Source organism: Pocillopora verrucosa, chromosome 3, assembly GCF_036669915.1.
Source record: "Pocillopora verrucosa isolate sample1 chromosome 3, ASM3666991v2, whole genome shotgun sequence".
Taxonomy (NCBI): Eukaryota; Metazoa; Cnidaria; class Anthozoa; order Scleractinia; family Pocilloporidae; genus Pocillopora; species Pocillopora verrucosa.
Window position 1 is genome coordinate 16,401,561 of NC_089314.1, and position 27,859 is coordinate 16,429,419.

At 38.2% G+C, this 27,859-nt stretch overlaps 1 protein-coding gene and 1 pseudogene across 1 annotated transcript; both read left to right on the forward strand.

Annotated features, from left to right (window-relative positions):
* Positions 1-935: 935 nt before the first annotated feature.
* On the forward strand, positions 936-6,726 carry LOC131769226 (D-alanine--D-alanine ligase-like; annotated as a pseudogene).
* LOC131769229 (D-alanine--D-alanine ligase-like) lies at positions 1,086-27,782 on the forward strand. The gene is made up of 6 exons (XM_066164273.1): positions 1,086-1,144; positions 23,592-23,905; positions 24,403-24,545; positions 24,971-25,127; positions 26,020-26,174; positions 27,296-27,782. Exons 2-6 carry the CDS (start codon positions 23,808-23,810, stop codon positions 27,610-27,612), a joined length of 870 nt encoding a protein of 289 aa, XP_066020370.1. The 5' UTR covers positions 1,086-1,144; positions 23,592-23,807; the 3' UTR covers positions 27,613-27,782.
* Positions 27,783-27,859: the final 77 nt, after the last annotated feature.

Below are 27,859 nucleotides of genomic sequence, written 5' to 3' on the forward strand. Positions count from 1 at the left end.
ATGTATCCCGACCGGGATACAATTGCGCTGTTGTTGCCCGCGCGCCAAATACAACATGTTTTTGCTATATGATTGTTTAAGGGAAAGTCTAAATATATAACAAAGCACTTAATATATGGTCCCGAGGGAAACTAGTCAGTTTTGTTTTCCCTCGAGTCTTGATATTTCCCTCGACTTCGTTTCGGGAAACATCAGGACTCTCGGGAGAACAAAACTGTTTCCCTCGGGACCATATATTAAGTGTTTATTGTATAGGTTGTCTCGATTTCTTAAAGTTCCAGAGAAATATCTGACTGCCGGTTATTTAGTAGTTAGAGTACTTTGACCGGCTACCGATCATGTAACGAGGGTGTACAATTGACGCGAAATAAAGGAAACTTTACTGTTTTCGACAAAATATAGCTTCATTCGAACCTTAAATTACAAGATAATCATTTAATTTTTTTGCAAATGCTTTTTTTCGATAACTCGCACGTGCATTAATATTTTGACCTTTTTTCGGAAAACGTAAGTTTTGAATAATTTACTTTGATTAGATTGAAAAGAATTTGTGGCTGAAGTTGACCTGCGAAGGTTTGGAGTAACCATAACTCGGCTTTGATGTACAATTGTACTTAAAAATAACAAAAATGTTAATAACAACGTTGGGCATTTGCAATAGGTGTTACAATCAGTCAAAGGAAGTGTTATCAATGGAGTTATTAAGGAAGTGTTGATTCAAGAAAGACGATTTTTGTATTGTTTGCAATTTGTGGGGAGTTGATGCACTGAGGATCTCGGTGAGAAAGAGATTTGTTAGTCGTCCTCTCCCCGTGAAGCGCCACTAACCCTGAAAAATGTTTCGATGAAAAAATTTATTGCTTGAATGATCGTCACAGTGAAAGAAGTATCGCAATTTAATAACACCTCGCAGTTCTGCAAGCAGTAAAACCTCAATGTTTCATGCGCACGACTGTGCAGCCTGGGGACTGGGTCGGGAAAGGCTGTTACGTCAAAAAGGGCATTCCCGGGAACCACGCTACAAGGGTGAAAACTTGGGCTATTTACGTGATAAAATTAATTTTCTCAAAAAATTTGTATTTTGGCAGACGGTACGTCCACACAACACTCTAATCAAAAGCAAAGGATGAAGAAAACAGTAAAGGTAAATGCTATCTATGTCTCTCTATCCATGTATCTACCAATTTGCACCAATATAATTACATTTGTGTATATTTATACTGTTTATCCATCTTTCTATATCTATATCTGAAAACAGTATAGTTTCGGCCTTCTGAGCCTCACCAGTGCAATGCCAATGCTAGATAAGAGGTTTAGGCATTAAGTTACACCTAATGATCCCACAATTGTGGTATCATCCAAGCCATGCCAGAGGACTCGAACTAGATAAAGTAGTGAGGATGCACAATGGCGAGACATAACTGCTCTTAGATAGAGTGCTCAATTTGGACATGAAAAAAGAGCTTTGTAATGCCGAAGAGCTATATCTAATGCCAAAGAGCTATATTTATATATATTTGAAGATCTTTCAGCCTTGTTCCAAAGGTCATGATAGTTGAAGATAGTTTTAACTATCACGCGCTTTTGAACACGAACTATAATGCACCATCATCAACTGCACTCTTTTGTTTTTTATAAGAAACTTTTTTTTTTATAAAATCAGTGTAAGAACGTTCAAGATGAGATTAACCAAATTTTAAGAACATATCTGTTGTGAAGTAGAGACAACGTTTTACCATTGTAGACTTAAGGTTTCAATAACCTCACTCCTAAATATACAAGTACAGGAGTGATATACAAAAATAACAATACCCAGCATGGGAGTCAGTCGAGAACGTCTTTATTTTTTTTTTCAATTTGCTTTTTGTGAAGCCAAAGTTAACAAGGATTGGTTGGCAGGACACATTGTTCGCGGCATTAAAGAAAGCCTCACAACCATGTGACAAGCAACTTAATACCACATCATAGCAAACTGTTCATTCGATTTGTTGAAATACTATACGAGACAACTTTAGGAACATGTTAAGAAAGTTTTCAGGCTCAAATCGCGTAGAAAAAGGAACGTTTTGCCTAAGCCCCAAAATTAGACCCCCAGAATTAGGGGAGTTACTACATCACGGGCGACGAGCGGAGAAAGAAGAAAACACCGAAATAAGAGTGGTCAGCGGGGAAACAACTTTAATACCTCATATAGAGATAGATCAGTTGTATTTGCAGAAAACAATAGTGTTGTAAAGTCGAAATATTAACAGTATACTTCGCTAACTAAAATGTTAATCAATGTTTCAAAAGTGTTGATTGTGCATACATCTTTTACTGCTGTAAGAAACAATGGACGCATCGGAAAAGGCATCGGTGGCATTCGGAAAAACATCAAGAACAGTTAAATTTACGTTTTGTAACTTGCAGAAAACAATTGTGTTGTAAAGCCAAAATGTTACCGAGTTATACTTTCGCTACTTAAAAAGTTAAGTAACTTTCCAAACGCTTTGAATGCAACAATATTTTTACTACTATATTAACCAACGGAGGCATCGGGAAAGGCATCGGTGACACCGGGAAAGGCATCAAGAAGAATGATGTTTACAATATGTAACTTGTTGTATGACGAAAGAAAGTACCTTGACTTGTTTAAGGCGTTAATCACAGTAGGCTTGTTTTTCACTTGAATTTTGCAATCTCGACTTTCGATTCCGAAAAAATTAAAAGCTAAGCAACTCTACAAAAATTTGTTTGTATCCACAGCCGAAGATAAAAAATTTCAAATTTCCATCAGCTGTACGTAGTTCTTTTATTGTTTGTCATATATATTCAATCGCCCCATTTCACGTGAAAAAAGTCTAAATGCATTCCACAAAATATGATTTCCTTTCTATCTAAAATTACTTCCCCGCCACCTTCCGTTACCTTTCTTTAACTTGGTCGGCCGCATACAGCTAATCGAGATCCGACTGTACAGGCATAACTTGCGGGAAATTGGGGTAAGATTGGGCCATTATATCTCTTAAGCAAGCACGATGACCTATCTTTTTCATTGTAGTTTTCGAAAAAAACCTTGGAGGAAAGTTCAAAAAAATATTCAATGTCTTTGTCATCTAAGGAATCACATTAAGCGAGGCTCGCTGTAAAAAAATCTCTTATTGTCTCAGATTTTAAATTTGTTTTGGGTTCACCCTCGGATGAATTCAGCTTCAAGTTAAACATGCTGTATGGAGGTTCGTTTCCCGAGGAAATGCAGTCCCCAAAACATGATTATTGTTTTGTTTACGCCCTCGTGCGACCAGCTGGTTCTTGGTCATTTGCGAAAAGACTGTCTGATATTATGGATTTGACAAAATTGGAAGAAAGAGGAAACAGTCTCAAGAAAATGGACATCACTGCCGCTTTGCAGCACATAAAACATGTGATACAACCAGATATGGCTCTACTCCATTTTTTTTGTTTAAAAGGAATAACAACTTACAGGTCAGATCACTTACTGAGGGGTTTGTTAGGTTTCAATTTTGGTTTTAATGACTAACTCCGTGACTTTTGCGTCATTTTGCGAGTTCTTGTAAATTTTTTATTCACATGGTTTGCACGGACCAACGTAGTTTGCGCCAATTGAGTCGTTTTTTTCGCTATCAAACGTTAAATCCTTGACGTTTGTAGATCTTACGCACTGCTCTATGCCCCTATCATAGGGCACACTTTGATTCTTTGATATTGCAAAAGTGGTCAATAAATAGATCTCTTTAAGAATAGCGCGCATGATTTTCTTTCATTGTGTATATACAAATTGGCCTTGATGGCCTCGCATTTGAATGAAAACTTCATTGCTTATAGAAATATTGTGTAGAATAGAAAGGAAACCTTACATGAATTAAAGAGAATGATAACTTAACAAGTTTCCGCCATACAATAAAGAGATCTCTTATCTTTAATACTGACAGAGGCTTTTCGTTTTCCTATCCACAGGGCACTCTTTGATGCATTGGATATTCCATTAGTAGGTGGATCAGTGGAATCACGATATCTTTCCATGGACAAACTAATTACGCACGGTGTTTTGGTCTCTTACGGCGATGTTTCATGCCCTGATGGATTTATTTACCACAAAGGCACAAGCGACACTCTTGTAAGGGAAAACGAAATTTGTAGACCCCCTTTTTGAGCTCCTTCTCAAGCTTCTGTGCTCTGCTATTTCTTTCAAGTGAAAAATAAAGCATGTGGTTAGCGAAAAAAAGTTCACAATACTGAGTAGTTTAAGGTGTTGAAAATAGACTTATAGAAAAGAGAACAGTTTCAAATTGGACCCGACTCGTAACTTACCAAGTCTTTCCTCTCTTGATAGCACCACTCCAAATTAAAAAAGTAATTGTATCAATTTGTATCAATTTTACACCGTTTTCCTATGAAACTACGAGGCTTTGTTGACGCTAGTAACTCACCATCGACTAATAAAAAAAATGATTTCTAATTTAAATCGGATTGACTTAGAGATTTCTTTTGTCACAGGTGACCCTCTAGAGTCTGAACACATTACCTATCCATGTGTTGTTAAAGCGAGTAAAGTAGAAGACACCAAAGCGGTGCGATTAGTGAAAGACTCCAAGGTGCTCAACGCAGCTATTGAGCATGCGTTATCGTATTCAGATCATGTTATCATTGAATGGTAGGCATTACTATCAGGTAAGTGTAGAAGTCGAGGAAGCGTGTACAAGTGAACATGGCTGAATTGTTTAAAAGAAACGAAGGGTCACTCTAAAGTTCTGGCGGGATACCAAGACAACAAGATAACAGGAGGCTGCAAAACCTATTAGTGCACTAAGCAGGCCTTAGAACGTTTAAACAAGCTATTTCAGGAATGCAGACTCGTTGGGCTTTCCTAACGTACTAGATTACTTTATCATAATAATTCGACCCCTCCTTTGTATTCATTGGAGTGGGGCCACACACCTTGCTTAGAGACTATGTGTAATTTTGCAGCCTTCGAACGTTTTTCAATTAAAAACGTTAATCCTATTCAACGATTTACTACTTCGTTTCTTCTCATTTTTTTTCGGCAGTTACATAGAGGGACGGGAAATTCGCTGCGCTGTTGTTGAATCAGCAGCAAATGGAGAATTAAAAGCTTTGTCGTGCATCGAATATAAAGTACGAAAAAATGACATTCGAAGAACTGAAGACAAGCTCAGCTGCAATGAAAAAGGATTACCTGTTGGTAAGTACTGGAGATATGTGTCCTTAATTCCATCAACAACACCGGTATTAACATATGTGCTACGAAGCCACATTTTGAGGGCACATTTTCAAGTTAATTGGATTCCTAGCTCAGAAATATTTTTTGATCCCAAATAGAGGTTTTGCATGCGTCACGTGATCCCACAGCAACCGTACCTATGCCGCCGTCATACTTACCAGGTAATAACGACATGGCGGCTGTTGAAGGTGATCGCGTGCAATCTTTGCGAGGTTTTTGCGATTTACTCAGTGCCGAGAATAATAATAACAAAACAAACTGCGAGAGGTTTAAATGTTATGCAGGAATAGATCCCTACTCTGTAAGTGCCAACTTTTTCCCTTGATCAATGGATAAATGGTCAGAGGTCGAGTTTCCTGATATGGTAAACTACTTTCACTTTTCAACATGTAAGTTGGTAAAGAACACTTCAATGGCCTACAAATGTCTTCAGTCCTACCAAAACTTCGTTGCTGATGGTGTGAGAAGTATCTTTGTGGGAAAAGTGACCCCAAATTGTAAATGCCTTGCAAGATGATGGCAGCAAAAAATGTAATCTACAAAATTCGGCTTCGTCTCGACTCAAACTAAGGCTTTCAAAGAGCTGCATTTCCAGAAACTTGTTATTCCTTTTAAGTTTTCCAACTACTCTTTGTCTTGCATAGAAAGATATGTTTGAATTTCAGTAGATACGGTCGTCATATTACTTTTTAAACAGATGAGCCTCGATACGTCAACATTCATGTTTTTCCTCTCCCCTTTTCCTTAATTCCTACGCTCTGACTTTCCGTTTGTTGGAAAAGTTCTCGCACAACTTTTCGTTTCTTGTTCTGCCTTTCTTCTGCTTGCTTTTTTCGTTCAAGTGAGGACTGCGAACTTGGCTTTAGGACAGAACTTGGGTGAATATTTTAGAGGCAGGCTACATATTTATCTCTCTTTTAGATTGAGCAATCCTCTGAGACTTCTCGATTACTATTGTCTCGCGTTTAAATTGCTGCTTATCATTGAAAACGCAGCCAATAGTCATCAAGTTTCTTCGATAACACTCATGATACTTTTTCAGGGGAAAAGTTTTCAACCAGACTGTATTAACAATTTTCTTGTTTCTATGTTTGTTTTTATTCTAGGCGAATCTCCAGAAACTAAAACTTAGTTCCTTGATCCCAGAAAAGAGGAGAAGCTGATACATCGTATTCAACAACAAAGTTGCCGAGCTTTTCGAGAGTTAAGTTTATAAGATTTTGGTGTATTCGACTTCCGAGTAGACGTTGAAGGAAATCCATTCTTCCTAGAATGCAACTTATGCTGTTCTTTTGGTCCACGGAGCGTTGTCAATATAGTCGCCAAGGATTCAGGTTTTACAGATGAAAGTTTGTTTGACTTGATGGTGGAGAACACTTTGCTGCGCAAGTGTAAACAAGAGAATAACAATGTTAATCTGTGATAAAGTCAACGAAATGACGACACTGACAAAATGTAAGTAAGCGTTTTGATACAAAATAAATTATTCGGTTTTCTCTTTAGAATTGTCTTTAGTTTCCAAGAAAGGGATAAGAATGCGTCGTCTTCGACAGTGTAAGCTTATTTAGAGAAAGAGGTGAATAAAAGAACGGAAATTTGGACTTAGTTATTAGCCTTGGACTTTATTAAATCAAAATTTCAGAAAAATCGCTATTATTCGTTTTATTAGTAGATTAAATGAAAATGCCAGGGAGCTCGAAGAAAACTGACAGCTACGCAGGCTAGTAAAATTACAATTTTCTAAATATGTTTCAGCCGTGACAAAATCATTTGTCACTTCCTTTGCAATTAATTACCGCTCTTCTTTGTTATGTTACCTGAAAACTGTATTTCTCCCGGCCGATCAGGATAACAAGTCTTATTACGCAAATATCATTAATTAAATTATCAATCACATTTTGACTCAGTATTTGTCCGCTAATAAAATGATCTTGAATATTGAATTAACAACTTTTTCCCTAAGAAAGTGCTCTAAAACTTCAAGAAGAATGGTCATGATACGTAAGGGAATCATTTCGAAAGTGAGGTCTTTTTCACCCATGAAGTCATCGGCCTTAGTGATGATAAAATATACAGTGTTATGGAGAAAGAGAAATACTCTTGCACTTAAGCGTGAAGTCCTAATTCGCGTCTAGTGTTCGAGCCAAAACAGCCAGTTATCTAGTTCATGACATCACTTTTATCATCGGCCAACATAAGTCATTTGTACGCCTTGACCTTTGGGCAAAAAAGGGACCGCAAACAAAATATTATATAACTTTAGGGCCCCAGTACCTCACTGTTTGTGTCGTCAGTGAAACCCTTATACCCACTTTCCACGTACGTGTTTTAACTTGCGGTGACTCTGTCTCAGTGGCGTGATCTTGTCCGTTCGCGTAACACTACCAAGTAGGAAAGGAAGATATGAGAAATAGACTCTTGACATACGATGCGCTTATGCAGTTAGTGTAATATGATTATTTGATAAAGGTAAAGTTTATTTTGGATCATGGATATACATGAAAAAATTACTCAATTCTGATTGGTTAAGATAAATGTAGTTTTCAGGTAATTCAGTGCAGAAGAGGGTTAATTCAGTGCAAGAAGTAACAAACCAGACTGAACAATTCCTTGAACTGTTTAGCCGGACTTTGAACTTTTTTGCACCTTGAGGTGTAAAAATATTATTGTATTATTGTTTTGATCGCACACGGTTGTTTTGACCGAACGCACAATGTCACGTGCCGAGTTTAAATAAACTACTTTTGCACTTGATGCGCGTGCTTTGCTTCTGCATAATTTTGATAAGTTATTAACGTATCTCGTATTTTTTCATGTATATTATTGATATGTAATCACATGATTTCGAGTGCAACTCGGAATAAATAAACACTTGTTAATTATTTCAAAGACCACAAATTTCACTCGCCCAACGGGCTCGTGCAATTTTGTTAGTCTCCGAAAAAATTTACTCCTTCTTATTTATTCCAAATTGCACTCGAAATCATGTAATGACCTTTACTAATAGTTGTTACAAGAAACCTTGCCTCCTTATAATTCTTTCTTTCTATGGTCCTCATTGATAAAGTAAAGGACATTTTTTTATTTTCAAGATATTTTTCCTCATAAAAAAGAGAGTTCTTCACACATAGCAGGTGAAATTCAATGTTGACTCACATGGTTTATTTTTATTTCATTGTTTTCTCACAAACTCATCCTTACATTTGTTTTGTTTACAAACTCAGTATGTAACATTATTTATTAATTGGCCTTATTTAAAACAATCACCTTGACCATGACATTATGTTCTTATTATCAAAAGGCATTATAACATAGCTAGTAAAGTTGTCTAATCAAATTCAATTGCGCGAGCGTGCTTCATTTAACAAATAGAGAAGCCTTGACTGTGCTCTGTTCTGTTATAAAGCACGCAGGTAGCGTGAAAATCTTTAAAACTCGGAATGTTTATTTTGTTTTTCCTTTTGGATTTTCGTATCTGCTCACGTTTTAATAACGTAAATTACGGCGCCTGGTATGATTACAAACCTTTGTTTGATTCTTCTGTTGCTACTTGCCGGCTCGCTTCAGTTCCGAAATTTCACTTCCAATTATCGGAAAAAAGCTAAAAAGAAGTCCCGGAAAAGCTCGAACATAGTACAATTGGCAGATGGCGTGACAGCTTTAGCTCAACTCTATGCTTTATACTCTCATAGAGCACGCTCTTTCAACCAATAAAAAGCGCGCGTTATATCCGAACTTTAATATAAATTCCTATTGTGCACGACTGACTTTGGAAAGCTGGTTTACTAACTTAGAACAGACGCCTCTCAACAGATGTCAACAATTACCAGCACCTTACAAACGACTCATTAACGACGTGAACAAACCGACAAACAGATCGACTAACAACAGACGGATCGAAACCGACCAATGACTGTTAACAAACTCTATACGAGTCTTCCACCAATCACATCAACGGCTCTAAACAGACCAATCACGTTCAACAAACCAGACTTATATACAGCATCGACTGACACATACTCTTCACTTTTGACTCTGAAGATGGACTACCCGCACAGGTAGTCGAAACGTCAGTCATCACCCCACACAACAGTTCTTTTCCGAACTACACTCACCCGGACGATCAGCACCTAACCCGAAACTACTGATACTCCTGGGTTTAAACCATTTACTTCTCCAATGTTATAAGAACAATTGGTTCATACGTCAGCTGTGCGTAGCCTCGAGAGGACTCTTAACGCAATCTTTCGTGCTCTCCAAACTTCCCGCGTGCTTCATATCTTCGATGATAGCACCGCTGACATATTACCAATTGTTAAATAGGCGAATAATACATGTGGCGCGCGTAGTATAGAATTTCTCTTCGAGTGTTTAACTCGGTATACATCACGATTGAGCACCCCCCAAGCGATACGAGTGAGATGTCGAGTTTGAACACGAGAAGAGGAAGTTCCATATCTTACGCGCGCCCATGTATTTATTTTGTTATTATCAGCTTAAAACAATAGCCCAGTTACTTGGAAGAAAGCCGACTTCATGAATGGAATGAAAATAATTAATCGACAGTCCCCGAATAACAATGGTAGAAGTGCTTGGGCGCCGGACACTCCGTTAAGATGGTATAAATGCCTTGAAAATATCAAAGATTACAAAAACAAGAAATGTTTGTAATTTTCACATTTACAAAATTCTCATTTATTAACTTTTTCCTTACCGACGGAAGAAGTCTTTCAGGGTAAACGGACCAAAATCGGCTGAGTGGCCAAATCTTCGCAGTTTTTTATTTTCCTTCTCAGGACGAGAGAAATGCTAGAACCAAAGCCACTGCAATACGCAATTTTCGGTTTTTTTCTTTTTGGTATATTGGTTTCTTTCTTCCCTTTCTAGGAAAGTTTTGAACCTAATTCTCTGCCAGAGATCGATACGGATTTTTTAGTGTTTTAGCCGCCATAATTCGAGAAAACTCCGACAAACAACTTGTATTGAGAATCGTGAAGGCTTTGCCTTTCATTCATCACCTGACCGAGTGGCGCTAGTAAGCAGCTGAGTGGTTATATCAACAATCGTGAAAAAAACGATATTTTTTCACGTGTGTTGTTACAGCTTTTCTCAGGGCCGAAATCCTTGTAGAACACCGCAGTTTATATGATAAATAGTTATCAATAGCAGTGCCAAGTATTTACAGTAACAACAGGTAAGTGCAGTCGAACCTGTATAAAGCGGCCACGTATTAAGCAGTCACCCTGTTATCACCGTCCCGAATTTTTTACTCCCCTTAATTACGTCATTTCCATCTCTATTCAGCAGTCGTGGTCACCTTTGATTGAGTTCAAACGGCCTGTATGCGCTTCTTCCACCTGTACTGAACAGTCACTTAAAGCATGGGTGACCGCTTCGTGCAACTTTAACCGTTAGATACATGCAGTAAAATATGATACGCGTATTTAAAATATTACCCGCAGATTCGAGGTAAAAAAGTCTGCGTTGAACTTGAAATACAGTATTTTATGGAAGAGATAAATACCGAAAACGGAGGTATTAATCCATATACATCCCGAGAGCCTTAGGGCCGAGGGATGTCTATGGATTAATAACGACGTTGTTAACGGACATTGTCGACGTCGATTTGTTGACGTTGCCTGACTTATTTCATGATATTATTCATGAGGGATCTTTATATAACGATTCTTTCTTCAAGGGGCCAAACACCGGCTAATTAGTACGGTCACACTTTCGTCGGATTTAAAGCAGATACAATGAAAGCAAACCTGATTTGTGCGTTCCTCACAGGACTATGAAAGTTGTTGCGAATTCCTCCGTATAAGCGCTAGACTTTTTTGTACTTTGAATTTTGTGAGTCCACAAGGGACTTAGCATGCAATTTCTTTGTTTTTTGTTCTAGTGTTTGATATTTTTGTTTTTGCTCTTCTTTACTATTTTTGTGCGAATGAGTACGAATGTTTTCCAACGACTCATTTCTCTGTTTTTGTGCTTCATTAAGACAGCATGTATAGCGGACGAGGACTTTTTCTTACTCAAAATAGTTTTTGGGAAGAAACATCACAACATAAGTTTAGTGTTGATTCTGTTTTGGACGGCCTAGTAGCGAGTGATGAGCCTGCTCCACGAAATTCGTGTGCGTAAGAATTAAGAAAGTAGTGACTGAGGAAAGCATCAAGGATGGACGGACGGACCCATCGAATTGACCAGAAGCAGTAAGGAAGAGAAGAGGGATTTATACAGTTAAATCCCTGAAACGAGGGATTTGTACACATCAGAAATATTGGACAAGATGGCGGCCGCGCTTGCGCATTTCGTCCATAATGGCGTCCAAATAATATAAGAAACTGTATGGAAATTTGTAAAATTTCTAAAATATAACAATCAGGAGCTCGTGTCCCCGTCTGCTCTCGATCGAGCCATATTCAGTACTGATTCTGCTATTCATCAAACCTCACAAGGACTCGATAAATAAAAACCACTTACTTCCCGAGCCAGTTCTTTTGTAATTGATCATTGACCTAAGTCGCCATACAGTCTTCAAAATCCGTCGTTCTCCATCCCAAAAACTCGCCTATTACAGGAAAGTGCATCAATAAAGTCAACTGCTCTCGATCGAATTGACTGCTACAGAGTTCGAAAGCGTCCAAATATCCTGTAAAATTGCCATTTCCTCCCATCAAAAAAGTTCCCAACGAGCCAGAATATCCCTTATTTTCCATGTTGAGTAAGTGACGAGACGCCATGTTGAAACTATGACTGAAATAGTTAAACACGAGCAACGCTGATCTTCGACTCGTCCACCATATTTGTTTATGTTCTTGCAGGGAAATAAATTAGGTCACGGTCCTTTTCGGAATAAAAATATGCCAGGCATTGAATGCAAATTCAGTAGTCTTAGCGCGAAAATTAAATTAAAGCAAATCAAAATTCTGACATCATGTCATCGCTCTGCCTCGAAAAATTCCCAAAAGATTTACTTGCAGGCCTTCTTTTCTTTTTCTTTTCATCAAATAGAAGATCTGCGGTGCTCAAATTGTACAAGTCATGGTACGAAACACTCTCTTTGCAGATCGAGCCGTGATCGCCGCCATATTGAATTATCTTGATAGGCTATTGTTCCGGAGTGTAATACGATATACCCCTGATAATTGTTAGCGGGCTCGAAATGTCCTTGATTTCTGGCGATGGATAAATCTCTCATTTACAATCAGATTCAATTGATCAGCCCGCTCCATCCCTGCTACATTATCAAGCCCTCCCCGGACTACCAGTTTGTTAATATTCAACAGGTTGTAAGTTAAATAAAGGTTGTTGAATAAAAAAGAAAAGATGTGAATAATGAAATAATTGCTGATCGCGTTCTTGAGAGACAACATACTGCGTAATTATTTTGGGCATCGTTTTAAAAAATCAAAGGGACTGGACGTACTCTTGACGACGCAAGTGGGCACTTTGAGTTTCGAACCTGTATACTTATATAGGACCTGTGATGGTGACACACACAACAACATTGAGGTTACCTGTACAAAATATTGAGGTGCTAGGAATGACTGGGATCATTTGCGGTCTTGGGATCATATGCGCCCCGGGATTCATTTGTGGGTCTCAGGATCCCTTTACGGTCTCGGGATCATTGGTGGAGCTGTGCGGTTGTAGACCTTTAGAGGCCAAATTTTCGACAATTTTCTTCCCTCATTCTCAAGCTGAAATATTTATTTATTGATGGGTGCAAAAGAATAATTTATAATCCTTAAAGATTGCAAATTACTGAGAAATAAAGTTTTTTTGAGAATAGTAATAAATAGTTAATGTTGTTATAATCATATCCAAACCTGAGCTACTCCTTTAGCCATAGGAAACTTCACCCGGGTCGAAACTAACTGTTTCATCTGACTAATTAACGATGATCGCATTAATAACACCAAACATGTTTATATGCAGAGTATCGAGTGTTCCCTGTAAAGTCTTCCAAGTTCCACGCACAGCATGCTGCTGTAATTATCTGCGATCAGGCGATGAATCTTTTCAATTCCGGGCCAAAAACTCACTATTCACTGAGGGCCCAGTTGTTCAAAATCGGGTAACGTTATGCGATGAATAATCGATATTCCGCGAAAAGCAATACGAAACGTACTGCGCTGTCCATCAGATAGAGATTGCATCAACCATTATCCACCTTTTGAACGACCAGTGCTACACGGAGTCGGGAAGCCTTGTGAGAGTTAAGAGCCATACCCAAGAACACAAAATATTGTTAAAGCCTAATTGAATTTACGCATTATCCGTTAAAATTGGTTAGACCACGTAGCTGACGACTTTTGGTCGCCCAATGAAATAAAGACTGTCAAGGTGATTGCTCAAAAGTTATTCAACATTTTTTAAAAACTCTCCTTAAAAGTTCCCTACCAATGTCTATTTCGAAAAATACAATTTAAAAGACAGGTCACCGTACTCGTTTAAAGATATAATGAGCCAAACTTACCCCACTCATGCCTGTTTCTGGAACTAATCACGCGCGTCATGTCATCGGTTCACGGTACATTTTGAGGCAGCTGGAAGCAGGGGTGTTTAAAGTAACATTTAAAAAAAATTGACAGGTAAAGGGTCTCGAGCGTATGGAACAATTTGTGTATATAATTTGTGAAAAATCACGCAATTTTATGCGACATCGAATCAAAACGTTCCATGAGTGGTGGCTTTGAAGTTCATAATTTTACATCATCGAGTAACGGACTTTGTGGAAACTTTTTTCCCTTCGCTGAATTTTTTCTAATTCGTCCAGTTTGAAGGGGACAATTTTTACCTGTGTTTTTTTTTTTGCATAATTTAGCGTCACTGTGCTCTTTCACGAACTAGAGACCATCGCACCTCTTTACCTGGTCCATTTATTGAAAGACAATACCGTGTTCTCGAAATGCACGCGGTTATTCGCTTGAGTTTTATACGCAGTACAGGATGCACAGTGCAAAACTGAGGAATCACCTTAAGCTGCGAATTGGAGCAGAGGAGCTTTGAATTCTTTATGCAATTATTTTCCTTCCTAACCCTATTGTGACTCAGCTGCTATGTGCTTAAAAACCGCCAGCAACGCAAGCTCACATCAAGTGTTTTTCGGTGCAAGTATAATGACTTATTTCTATCAAACCTAAAGAGAATCTCAGGTTAATGAATAAATGCTCAAACGAAGTAAGAATAATGTTAGGATAGGTTGGATTTACCTGTTATTGCAGGACGAACACTTGCGGCTAAATGCGTGTTTGTACGTACTCGGACAGTCAAATGACTCCACCGTATTTGATGGCGCCCCCGCTGATTAGCAATATTTTAGCATGCATGGTTTTAAGAAAGGTGTTCCAGGTGTTTTAGGATGTAAGGGCATACACGGTACTTAGGTATTCATCAAACGTGCGTGGTGTTCTTGGCTGTAGCATCTGTTAACCAAAGCTTATTTATAATAGCTGGTTAATTTTACTTAAGTAACGGAAGAGAATGTCAAATCAACCAAAGACATAAGCTTTATGTTTCTAAGGTAAACAAGTTTTACCAATCGTGATTCAGAATATAATGTAAACAGGTATATTTAACGTTTAACCACAGGGCACCCAAAGATTATGATAAATATTAAAGAGGTGTGAAAACAGGGTTTGCCTTCACAAATGAACGGACGGACGGGGACAACTCTTAAAAACTCTTCTGGGTAAAGGCTTTCCTTGGGGGCACTCGCTGGCTGCGGAAGGTAACCGGAATCTATTACGGCTGCTGACTATCCTTGAGAGAATGACTAACAACCACAGGGTTGGCTCCAACGTAGATTTATTCTGCAAGCTCTACTACAATTTGACCAGAACGGACCTGGCCAGGCTGGTTCAACCCCGTTCTTCTCTTCTCTCGTTAAGTCTCTCTTCTCTTCTCTTTTCTCCCCCTAAGCTTTACAGAACAGTCCTATTTAAACCTAACGTACATGGATAACGTAATGCCATGAATAATCTAAAGGATCATGTAATCTACTATTGCTGGTTTTCACGTGACGTCACTAAAATTGAAACTACAAAACTATTGATCCTCTTGAGATTTTACTTTCATGATGTATTAGAGCAGCTAAAAACTAATATTCAGACAAATTTTCACTCCAAATGGGTTCTTGGTTTAGTGATAGACTACTCTTGAATTTCTAAGCTTTTGCGTGACGTGGCCTTTACATGACGAGCGAGAGAGCTGTTATGTTGGTTTAAAAGGTGACTTATTTAGGGAAATTCAGCTATCTGAACAGTTCTTGTATTAGAATAAAGTATTATTGTTACGTTTATGAGTTCTTAGAGAGATAAATTCACGCTTTTGTAGCAAAACTCAGTGACAGATGTTTCTGCTGGTTTCCGGCCGCCATGTTGGTGCCCATCTAGGTGGGCACCAGCATGGCGGCTCCATACAAATCTCTATAAATTTGGGAAAAACGTTTCTCCTCATATCTTCCGTAAGAAAATTGCTGTGACCTGAATCTTGGCGAGAGTCTTTACATATCTAGCTTCTTTCTATTTCCAGATTCTAGACTAAATCGATTGAACGGTTTTTATTTTTTATTTATTTTATTTAAGCAGGAATTTCGCCTTTTACAACATTAATTACTTTCAAAGAGTTCCGGTGGATAACAGTTACACAAAAGGACATGAGAGGTGGCTGTTACAGTTTAACACTAATAACAACTGTTTACGGGTGGCTGAAGGAGAACTGGTGGCGTTTACGCTTTGCTGAACTAAGCTTTCTACGTTAAATATTGTATTTTTTAAGCGCAAGCATGAAAGAACTCGATAACTAAAAATCCTATCGTTACAGAGGATAGTACCATAATGGCATAAGATGAATACGAAAGGATAGAAATGACTTGGTAGTTATGTTTGAAGGCTTTTGTCGCAAATTTTCCTAAGCAATGTCATTAAAGAGTATTTTTTTATTCTAAACCTCGTTTCCATGTTAGCAAATTTCTGACATGCATGGTTCTCGTCACCAGAAGTTGATTTAGATTGGCCCTATATCAGAAAATGTTAGTCTCAGGGCAATAAGTGTTATGGCAAAGGTTTATGCTTTTATCATTAATTTGAACAAATTTGGTCGATAACCGCTAGACTATTAGCGGCAACTTCGATTAATTGTAAGGTGAGAATTTATTACTCTCTAGCCTAGATACAAAATGCAAAACAAATGAGTGCCATGGCCAAGTATTTTTGCATACAAGTCGCTAGAGTAGTACCGATGCCAGAATTAATCTGGCATCGGTACACGTTGCAGGTCTATTATTAAAACTGAAACATGACATGTCATGGTGCTCGAGGCAAAAGTTTCTTGGCAGACGAAATCTCAATATTTGTTGTTACCTGGGGGAAATATGTAATTTTCAATGTCCTAATGGGTTACTTTTAAAAGAATACGTGACACTACTTTCTGCAAGGATACGACATCCAACTGTTGGATTAATCTTGAGAGGCATCGAGCCAGTGGAACAGCTACACACCGAAACGTGGTAAGTGAATATTTTTTATTATTAAGGAATTAGATATTTCACAGAGTTTGCAGGCTCTGGATGTCAAACCTCGATGACGTTATAAATTTCGACGGTCAAACTAATCGTTGCATAGACCTGGATAGGAGAGGAGAATGTTGTGACGGTGTGTTAGGACATTAATTTACCAAAGGTTCCAAACCTCGATATTTTATTACAATAAAGAACGGATGAATGTTATGACAAAATTCATGGATATGGATCGAAGATTCGAAATCTGTAAGGTAATCGGTTAACAAATTGGTTTCAGTTCATATCGATAATATCGAAAGAAATCAAGATAAATATTTACCCATTGGTTCTAGGTGTCCATAACACTGTCTAGCGATAGAAAATCTTAACAATTATATCTGTTACGTCAACAAATTATAATGCGCAAAGAAATTAGAATTTTGCGCAATACAAATGTGACATTGCTTCTCTCTGTTCTCGGTCCTGAGTTGCAAGGGAAAGCATTTCTTTTTTTTCCTAACTCAGACAGTTTTTAAGGGATGCCTTCAATCAGTCCTCATGTGTTTCAATCGTTGATTTATTCGCTCTTTGGGCTTATTCGTAAGGTATCAAGACAAACACTTGCAGAGAAATCTCCCTCTGCCGGTTTCGACACACTCTGGCAATCAAAGAGTTTTAAACAAGCTTTCTATCTTGCACCTTCAAAACAAAAAACCAAACATGTATTCGTTTTTGGTAATTATAACAATTGAAAGATGTAAGATTTTTCCAGTTTCCCAACTTTGACGCAATTGTTATCGCTCGCCCAGTTGATGAGATCATTGTTATGGATATGCGTTGCAGTATATGAGTAATTTTGTGGACAATCTGGATAAGAAGATTCTTAGAGGGTGTCGTTTGCGATAGAGATTCCTTGCTCAGCCACTTTCTTTGATATTAGCAGGGAAGTCATCAATTTATAATTAAAGAAAGCGACAAAACTTTTAAGTCTGTAAGACGTTTCGACAGAAACTTCTGTCATCTTCAGTTAATTACTGTACAAAGCGTTGAAAGTTGAATTATATAGTAAGTAGAACAATGCTAATTATGATAAATAGTGACAGCAAGAAAAGAGGTAAAGCATGAAAGTGTGAGAATTAAAAAGATAGTTTTAGATTTACATGGTATAATTGTTGATTCAAGGATGGTTGTTCTCTTTGAATGTGAATAGCCTCTTTTATTTTGAGTTGAAAACTGGTAGAGGCGTGATCTAAAACATGGAAGTTATCCGCTGAACACAAAGCACGACAATGTGCAGAATATTGCAGAGACTTGAAAATGTGAGAGGCCCTGTCACTGACTAAGTGCTCTGTAACACGTGTGGAAAAAAATTTCTTGGTTTACTGATCGTCGCAGTGAAAGAAGTATCGCAATTAAATAACACCTCTCAGTTCTGCAAGCAACTTAGCCCTAATGACCGCGCATCTTAGGGACTGGATCGGAGAAGGTTGTTACACTAAAAAGGGCATTCCCGGGAACCACGCTACAAGGGTGCAAACCTGGGCTATTTACGTGATGTAATTAAATCACTCAGATAATTTGTACTTGGCAGACGGTACGTCCACACAACACTCTAATAGAAATCAAGGGATTTATAAAACAGTAAAGGTAAATGTTGTATATATATATATATATATATATATATATATAAAGTGTAAAATTTGACTTACGTAAAACAGTGCTCAATACATAGGAGTAGAGCGATGTACATATATATTGTGGGAGGAAAAAGACAAATAAACTACAAGTTCATCCCTACAGACCTGTTTCGTGGTTGCCCACTCATCAGGGGATTTCTACAGACCTGTTTCGTGGTTGCCCACTCATCAGGAGATTTTTCAAATCCCCCGATGAGTGGGCAACCACGAAACAGGTCTGTAGGGATGAACTTGTAGTTTATTTGTCTTTTTCCTCCCACAATATATATATATATATATATATATATATATATATATGTATATTATGAGAGGAAAAAAGGACGTAACTACATTTCCCGACAAGCCTGTTTCGTGAATCGCTTCAGGGGTTTAACGCTTAAATTTAACGCTTAATTAAACCCCTGAAGCGATTCACGAAACAGGCTTGTCGGGAAATGTAGTTACGTCCTTTTTTCCTCTCATAATATTTATTCTGCTCTGCTTCAACGTATTGAGCACTGTTCCACGCGAAAATCGACTTGCAGACTTCCTATATATATATGTATATATATATATATATATATATATAAGAGAGAAGCGATTCACGAAACAGTCTTGTCGGGAAATGTAGTTGCGTCCTTTTTTTCCTCTCATAATATTTATATATATATATATAAATGAATGTGGGGGTAGAGTTTACCTTGGCATAAAGTGCTCAATGCTGTGGTAGCAGAGCTAAGTATACATAAGTTAAAGAATTTTATAATAAAGTTCGGATATAACGCGCGGTGTCATTGGTTGAAAGAGCATGCTCTATGAGAGTTTATAATAAAGTTCGGACATAACGCGCGCTGTCATTGGTTGAAAGAGCGTGCTCTATGAGAGTATAGAGCATAGAACTGAGCTAAAGCTGTCACGCCATCTGCCAATCGTACTATGTTCGACCTTTTCCGGGACTTCTTTTTAGCTTTTTCCCGATAATTGAAAGTGAAATTTCGGAACTGAAGCGAGCCGGCAAGTAGCAACAGAAGAATCAAACAAAGGTTTGTAAACATACCAGGCGCCGTAATTTACGTTATTAAAACGTGAGCAGATACGAAAATCCTCAAAGGAAAAACAAAATAAACATTCCGAGTTTTAAAGATTTTCATGCCCAGTTAGATTGCAAGCTTACGTACGGTAATAAAAATCAAACACGGCTAACACTCGTATAGTATATAAAGTTCAGTGTTCAAAAACAAAACAGAACAAAACAGAAATGATGAAAAATATAACCAAACTGGCATAATTATTAAAATTCATACTAATCATGACGGTGTCTGAGCGAATATGATCATGCCGAAGTTCATCGCGGCTCGCTCATCATGGCGATCTCCGGTCATCACAGTAAAGCAAGCCTCAGAAATTACATCGGCCGCCCTTCGAGTGAAAAAATAAGAGCTTGCTCTGATATCCTTTCCGATTCGTTGAGTGGAAAGTCCGGCTGCAGCCGAGTTTTGCCGTATCCCGAGCGATCTTCATGTTTCGGTGAATTCGGCTGTCGTTCATTCAAAAAACACTCGCCTTGAACAGTTTGTTTCATACCTTGTCATGTGAAAAAAACTCGCGTGTTTTTATGAGCCATAATTCGGCTGAAGTTTACTGAACATTTCGCTTCAAGATTCTGTATTAGAGCCTTAAAAACTTCAGGCAAAAGTGTTAAATTCGACTTACCGAACTATTTTAGTTTGTAAACGATCGCAGAAGGTGAACTTTGATGGTTTTTGAACTTTAATGATTTGACACTTTTGACAGCTTTAGTCTTGTACAGCCAATCGGATTATTTGAACCATTCTAACAGGGATTCTGATTGGCTTATTGTAGCGTGCTTTATGAGAGTATAGAGCATGCTGACGACACTGTTCTTCGCTTTGGAAATAAAGTTTGTTTTGAAAATTGTAAGTAATGCTCTGGGAATTTAACGGATTCTTTATTATAAAACAAATAGAGAAGCCTTGACTGTGGTCTGTTCTGTTATAAAGCACTTTGAATTGAAAATATTAAAATATGTGCTTTCTTCACTAATCGTTGTTTCAGCGGCAGCGAAGCAGTTAAAAGCGGGTCGTAGCTTCAACGCTACGGAAATTTTTAGTATTCAGACAGGTGAGCAAAGCGTGATGCTCTGGGAACAAAAACTTTTAGGGGCCTTTAACATGATATCCGAATGAGTTTTGTACAAGAACGAGTTCATACCGGTTGGCACATAATAACCTGCGTAGAATTTATTCGAAATGAGTCATTTCTGAGTGAGTTTATTGGGGTTTTCATTACAGAACGAAACACTCATTCTGGGCGATCTTTTCTACCTGTACAATGTAAACGCGGCACGGCTCTCATATTTGTATGAATCCTCTTTAGGAGCGAGGAAAGCATTGGAAAAGACAGAAAAGGACATAAAGACTTGTTTTTACAGGCTAATTGTTACCACTCCCACACGGATAAGATAAGCACCTTTTATAATTTTATAGCGGTCGTTTTCGAAATTCCAGGCGCGCAACCCCGCCCTCTTATGTAAAGGGGTCCCCGGGGGTGCTAATACGTGTAGCACACTTGACATTTAGCAAGGACAAATTCTTTTGTGATTTTGGCGAAGAGAAACATGTTTTGTCAGCGTCTAGTCGCTAGTGCGGATGGGCCCTTTACCACCGTGTGCATAATTACGCGTCCCCCCAGACGGCGAAAAGCCAACAAAGTGTTTAGACATTACTTCAGAAAACTCCGCCTCTGTCTAAATTTTTGGTAGCCTATTGACCAATTCCCAATCGAAACTTAACTCTGACGTCACACGTAATTTTGCTCACGGTGGTAAGTAGCCTACTTACCGAAGCCAGATTGTATGAATTTAATGTGCACTACTTGGGCAGTAGTGAAAATAAGGCCTGAAACAAATTCAGGCCTGTACGGGATTTGAACCCATGACCTCTGTGTTACCGGGGATCACTTTCATTCACGTCTTTATCCGCAGTTCAAATGTATGACTTTCATATATTCTTAACCGTTTGTTCATCACTTCACGGGTTTATTTGGAACCAACATCATGACCAGCTCCCAGTTGGCTTGTTAGCTCAGTTGAGCGTTGCACCGGTATCGCAGAGGTCATGGGTTCAAATCCCGTTTCAGGCCTTATTTTCACTACTGCCCAAGTGGTGCACATTATTGCGAGGATCACTTTCGTTCACATCTTGAGTACTAGTACACGCTTGCTAATTCCCCTATCAGCTTTTGGAATCGACTTAACCCTACCGTTACCATGGCCGGACATTTCTTTTGGCACCCTACATCTGCTATTGGAACCACGATTCCACCCAACACTGGGATTTGATCTGTGAGTGGGGCAATTTGTAAAATCATCGATATCTTTTGGCGTCTCGAAGATGCGGCACGAGACAAAACAAGATCAACTTCATTTTCTGGATCTGAAAACTTGCAACTCCGCAAGTGACATGAAATGTCTTTTTAACAATCACACAAGAGAACGACTTGGTCTTCTCGATAACTAAACCCACAAGTTCCACCAGCGAACGATTTAACTGAATAGCAAATCTCCATGTTAGCGTGTAAGATGAGACGCTTATAAAACAGATCGGTTAGCTAAATCAGTATGTAGCTTGTCAATCAAATCGACTACTGTGACCACACTTTGACTTCAGCCGGCAAAGGAATCATAGATGGATCTGGACATTTTAATTTTCTGAGTGCAGTAATTCCTGAAAGGTTTTTCTAGATGTCATACAAAAGGAAAAAAAACCATCTCTTGGTATTTCGGAGGTTGATTCATCTTTGAATTTCTGTGTCACGCTTGTCGCGCAACTGATATAATAAGTTAGAGAAGATATATAAACTGGAACTCAAATCTGGCCAGAATGTGGTAGAGCATAATTAACATCATCGAAACAGCTAATAAAATCATAAGTAAACAAGATAAGGGTGTTACGTTAGATTTTTTTGCAAATTGTAGTGATTTATGCCAATTAACGGTGGCGACAATAGGCGCACCATGTACATTTCATAGTTGCTATCAAGTAAATTTTGCCGGACTTTGAGTTCGTCTCAAGATAGAACAACGCAAATACACAAAGAAATTTTTACAGTAACTTTATAAACATCCTTTTTTCTTATGAAAGCTTGAAGCTCAGTAGGTTGTGTCATATCGGTCATTGTTAAAACTGTCTTTGTTTTGATGCTACTTTTCGACATAGGAAAAGTATGTCGGACAAAAATATTCACCAAAAAATAAATATTTCTTTGGCAGCTTCAATAACGACAGGGGACTAAGTTTAGATGATAAAACAAAGGATTATGTTCACAGAAATACCGTAGGTCCAGTACATTCGATACATGAGGTCACACAACTCGAGTAATATTCACAGGGAAAATTTGCATATTTGAGCGATCGAACGAAAAAAATTATTTCTCGAAAACTAAAATATATTTTTACAAAAAAACTACACCACAATTATTAGAACATATTGGGCTAAAAAATATAAAAATAGGAGGGAAAACAAATCTGGGTGACTTGCCGCTGTTTGTTTGATGCATGCTGCCTTAGCTCTTAAGAACGTTTTCAGGCTCAAACCGCGCAGAAAAGGAACATTTAACCTCAGCCTCAAAATTAGACGTCCTTACATGAAAATAGTGTGTGTCACTAACTACTATCCACTACCATACAGTTTGGACATGTTCAAATCGAGATGATGGTTGATGAACGGATAATGGTACATGATTCCGACGTTTTAAGCGTAAGAAAGTCGTCACAGCCTTCCTAATGGCGACCATTACCACTACCATCTTCACCTTTTTACGAATAAATGCATTCTACAACATATAATTTCTTCTCTATCTAAAACTGTTTCCCCGCCGTCTTCCGTTGCCTTTCTTTAACTTGATCGGCCGCATACAGCTAATCGAGATCCAACTGCTCAGGCATAACTGGCGGAAAATTGGGGTAAGATTGGGCCATCATATCTCTTAAGCAAGCACGGTGACCTATCTTTTTCATTGTAGTTTTCCAAAAAAACCTTGGTAGAGAACATTTATGGAAAGTTCAAGAAAATATTCAATGTCTTTGTCATCTGAGGAATCACATTAAGCGAGGCTCGCTGTAAAAAATCTCTTGTTGTCTCAGATTTTACATGTTTTGGGTTCACCCTCGGATGAATTCAGCTTCAAGTTAAACATGCTGTACGGAGGTTCGTTTCCCGAAGAAATGTAGTCCCCAAAACATGATTATTGTTTTGTTTACGCCCTCGTGAGACCAGCTGGTTCCTGGTCATTTGCGGAAAGACTGTCTGATACTGTGGATTTGACAAAATTGGAGGAAAGAGGAAACATTCTCAAGAAGATGGACATCACTGCCGCCTTGCAGCACATTAAACATGTGATACAACCAGATATGGCTCTACTCCATTTTGTTTGTTTAAAAGGAATGACAACTTACAGGTCAGATCTCTTACAAAAGGGTTTTTTAGGTTTCAATTTGATGTAGTTTTTCTCGTCTGGTTTTAATGACGAACTCATTTTGCGAGTTCTTGTAAATTAACTATTCTCATGTTTTGCGCGGACCAACTTAGTTTACGCGAATTGAATCCTTTGTTTCGCCACCAAATGTTAAATCCTTGACGTCTGTTGATGATCTTGTGCACTGTTCTATGCCATTGTCAAAGGGCACACTCTGATTCTTTGGATATTGCAAAAGTGGTAAGTAAATAGATCTCTTTCAGAATAGCGCGCATGATTTTCATTCATTGTGTGTATACAAATTAGCCTTGATGGCCTCGCATTTGAATGAGAATTTCATGCTTATAGAAATATTGTGGAGAACTGAAAGGCAACTTTACACGAACCAAAGAGAATGATAACTTAACTAGTTTCCGCCATACAATACAGAGATCTCTTATCTTTAATACTGACAGAGGCTTTTCGTTTCCTATCCACAGGGCGCTCTTTGATGCATTGGATATTCCATTAGTAGGTGGATCAGTGGAATCACGATATCTTTCCATGGACAAACTGACCACACGCGGTGTTTTAGTTTCTTACGGCGATGTTTCCTGTCCTGATGGATTTATTTACCACAAAGGTACAAGCGACATTCTTGTAAAGGAAAACTATATTTGTTTTTGAACTCCCTCTCAAGCTCGTGTACTTTGTGTGAAATATAAAACATGAGGTTGGCTAAAAAAAAAGTTCACAATACTGAGTAGTTTAAAATATTGAAAGCAAAGTTATAGAAAAGAGAACAGTTTCAAATTGGAAAAAAATGAAAGGGATTTATTTCGGGGTAAAATGACAAATTGCGCCCAACTTATACCTTACCAAGTCTACCCTCTCTTGATAGCACCACTGCTAATTAAAAAAGTAGTTGTATCAGTTTGTTTCAATTTTACACCGTTTTACTATGACACAACGAGGCTTTGTTGACGCCAGTAACTCACCATCGACTAATGTAAAAAAACATAATTAGGAATTTAAATCGGATTGACTTTAACATTTATTTTGCCATAGGTGACCCGCTAGAATGTGAACGCGTTACGTATCCATGTGTTGTTAAAGCAAGTAAAGGAGAAGACACCAAAGCGGTGCGATTAGTGAAAGACTCCAAGGTGCTCAACGCAGCTATTGAGCATGCGTTATCGTATTCAGATCATGTGATCATTGAAAGGTAGGCATTACTGTTAAGTAAGAGTAAAAGTCGAGGAAGCGTGTACAAGTGAACATGGTTTGGCTGTCAGTTTTGACCGTGATGATATTGATATGCCGATAAGCCAAGTTGTTGTCAAGCTTATATGCGAATGAAACTGGAGGCCGGATCCCAAATCGGATGAATCTGATTTGCCGATGAAAGCATTTGTTTAAATGCATAGAATCATTCAAAAACTTGTGTAGATTTGACTGTAAGTAACTCAAAATACGAGGAAACCTGTTTATTTACAGACGTCTCGAGAAAAATTTGTGCATCTCCGAAAGAGCCTAGAAGCCTAACTTCGGTAGCTCTTAGATCAGATGGTTCTCAATGAGGTTTTAGACATGTATGAATTTAAAGAAAGCAATTTTTAATTGCTTGTCGAAAGTGATCCGAGATGACCTAACTTTTTTCTTAAGTGTGCTTTGTGATTGGTGAAAATAATCGTACCACCTTCTCGACCAATCAAATGGTAGAGCGAAACCAATCCCGACGTGATCATTCGCATTTTCCCATGGAAATGGCTTGAATTGTTAAAAAGAAACAAAGGGTCAGTCTGAGGTAAGCGGTAAGTTCTGGCGGGATACCAAGACAACAAGATAACAGGAGGCTGCAAAACCTATTAGTGCACTAAGCAGGCCTTAGAACGTTTAAACAAGCTATTTCAGGAATGCAAACTCATGGGGCTTTCCTAACGTACTAGATTACTTTATCATTATAATTCGACCCCTCCTTTGTATTCATTGAAGTGGGGCCACACACCTTTGTTAGAGACTATGTGTTATTTTGCAGCCTTATAACGTTTTTCAATTAAAAAAGTTAATCCTATTCAACGATTTATTACTTTGTTTCTTCTTATTTTTTTCGGCAGGTACGTAGAGGGACGGGAAATTCGCTGCGCTGTTGTTGAATCAGCAGCAAATGGAGAATTAAAAGCTTTGTCGTGCATCGAGTATAAAGTACGAGAAAATGACATTCGAAGAACTGAAGACAAGCTCGGCTGCAATGAAAAAGGATTACCTGTTGGTAAGTGCTGTAGATATATGTCCTTAATTTTATCAACAGCATCGGTATTAACATATGTGCTACGAAGCCACATTTTCAGAGCACATTTTCAAGTTAATTGGGTTCCTAGCTCAGAAATGTTTTAAATCCCAAATAGAGGTTTGTGTCACGTGATCCCACATCAATCGTACCTATGCCGCTATTTTGCATACTAGGTAAAAACGACATGGCGGCTGTCGAAGGCGATCGCGTGCAATTTTTACGAAGTTATTGCGATTTACTCAGCGCCGAGAACAAAAATAATAAAAAAAATTGCGAGAGGCTTAAACGTTCTGCAGGACTAGATCCCTACTCTGTAAGTGTCAACTTTTTCTTTCGATCGATGGATAAATGGCCGGAGGTCGAGTTTCCTGATATGGTAAAGGAACACTTCAAAGCCTACAAATGTCTTCAGTCCTACCAAAACTTCGTTGTTGATTGTGTGAGAAGTATCTTGTGGGAGAGGCGACCCCAAATTATAAATGCCTTGCCAGATGATGGCAGCAAAAAAAAAATTAATCTACAAAACTCAGCTTCGTCTCGACTCGTCAGCTTCAAGCTAAGGCTTTGAGAGGACTGCGTTTCCAGTAACCTGTAATTCCTTTTGAGTTTTCCAAGTACTTTTTGTCTTGCATAGAAAGGTCTGTTTGAATTTCAATAGATACGGACTTGGTCGTCGTATTTCTCTTTTAATAGATAAGCTCAGATACGTCAAAATGAATGTTTTTCCTTGCAGTTTTCCTCAGTTCCTACGCTCTGACTTTCTGTTTGTTGGAAAAGTTCTTGCACAAGTTTTCCTTTCTTCTTCCACCTTTCTTTTGCTTGCTTTTTTCGTTCAAGTGAAGATTGCGAACTTGGCTTTAGGACAGAACTCGAGTGAATATTATAGAGGCAGGCTAAATATTTATCTCTCTTTAGATTGAGCAATCCTCTGAGACTTCTCAATTACTATTGTCTCACGTTTTAATTGCTGCTTTTCACTTAAAAATCAGCCAATAGTCGTCAAGTATCTTCGAAAACACTTTTGATACTTTTTAAGGGAAAAAGTTTTCAACAAGAAGTTGTTAAAAATTTGCTTGTTTCTGTGTTTTTTTTCATTCTAGGTGAATCTCCAGAAACTAAAACTTGGTTCCTTGATCCCAGAAAAGAGGAGATGCTGATACATCGTATTCAACAACAAAGTTGCCGAGCTTTTCGAGAGTTAGGTTTACAGGATTTTGGTGTATTCGACTTCCGAGTAGACGTTGAAGGAAATCCATTCTTCCTAGAATGCAATTTATGCTGTTCCTTTGGTCCACGGAGCGTTGTTAATATAGTCGCCAAGGATTCAGGTTTTACAGATGAAAGTTTGTTTGACATGATGGTGGAGAATACTTTGCTGCGCAAGCGTAAACAAGAGAATAACAATTTTAATCTGTGATAAAGTCAACGAAATGACGACACTAACAAAATGTAAGGAAGCGTTGTGATACAAAATAAGTCATTCAGTTTTCTCTTTTTTGAATTGTCTTTAGTTTCCAAGAAAGGGAATTTATCTTACAAGAATGCGTCGTCTTCGACAGTGTAAGCTTATTTAGAGAAAGAGGTGAATAAAAGAACGGAAATCAGTTTGGACTTGGTTATTAGCCTTGGACTTTCCATGTCCACAATGCAACAGGATTTTATCC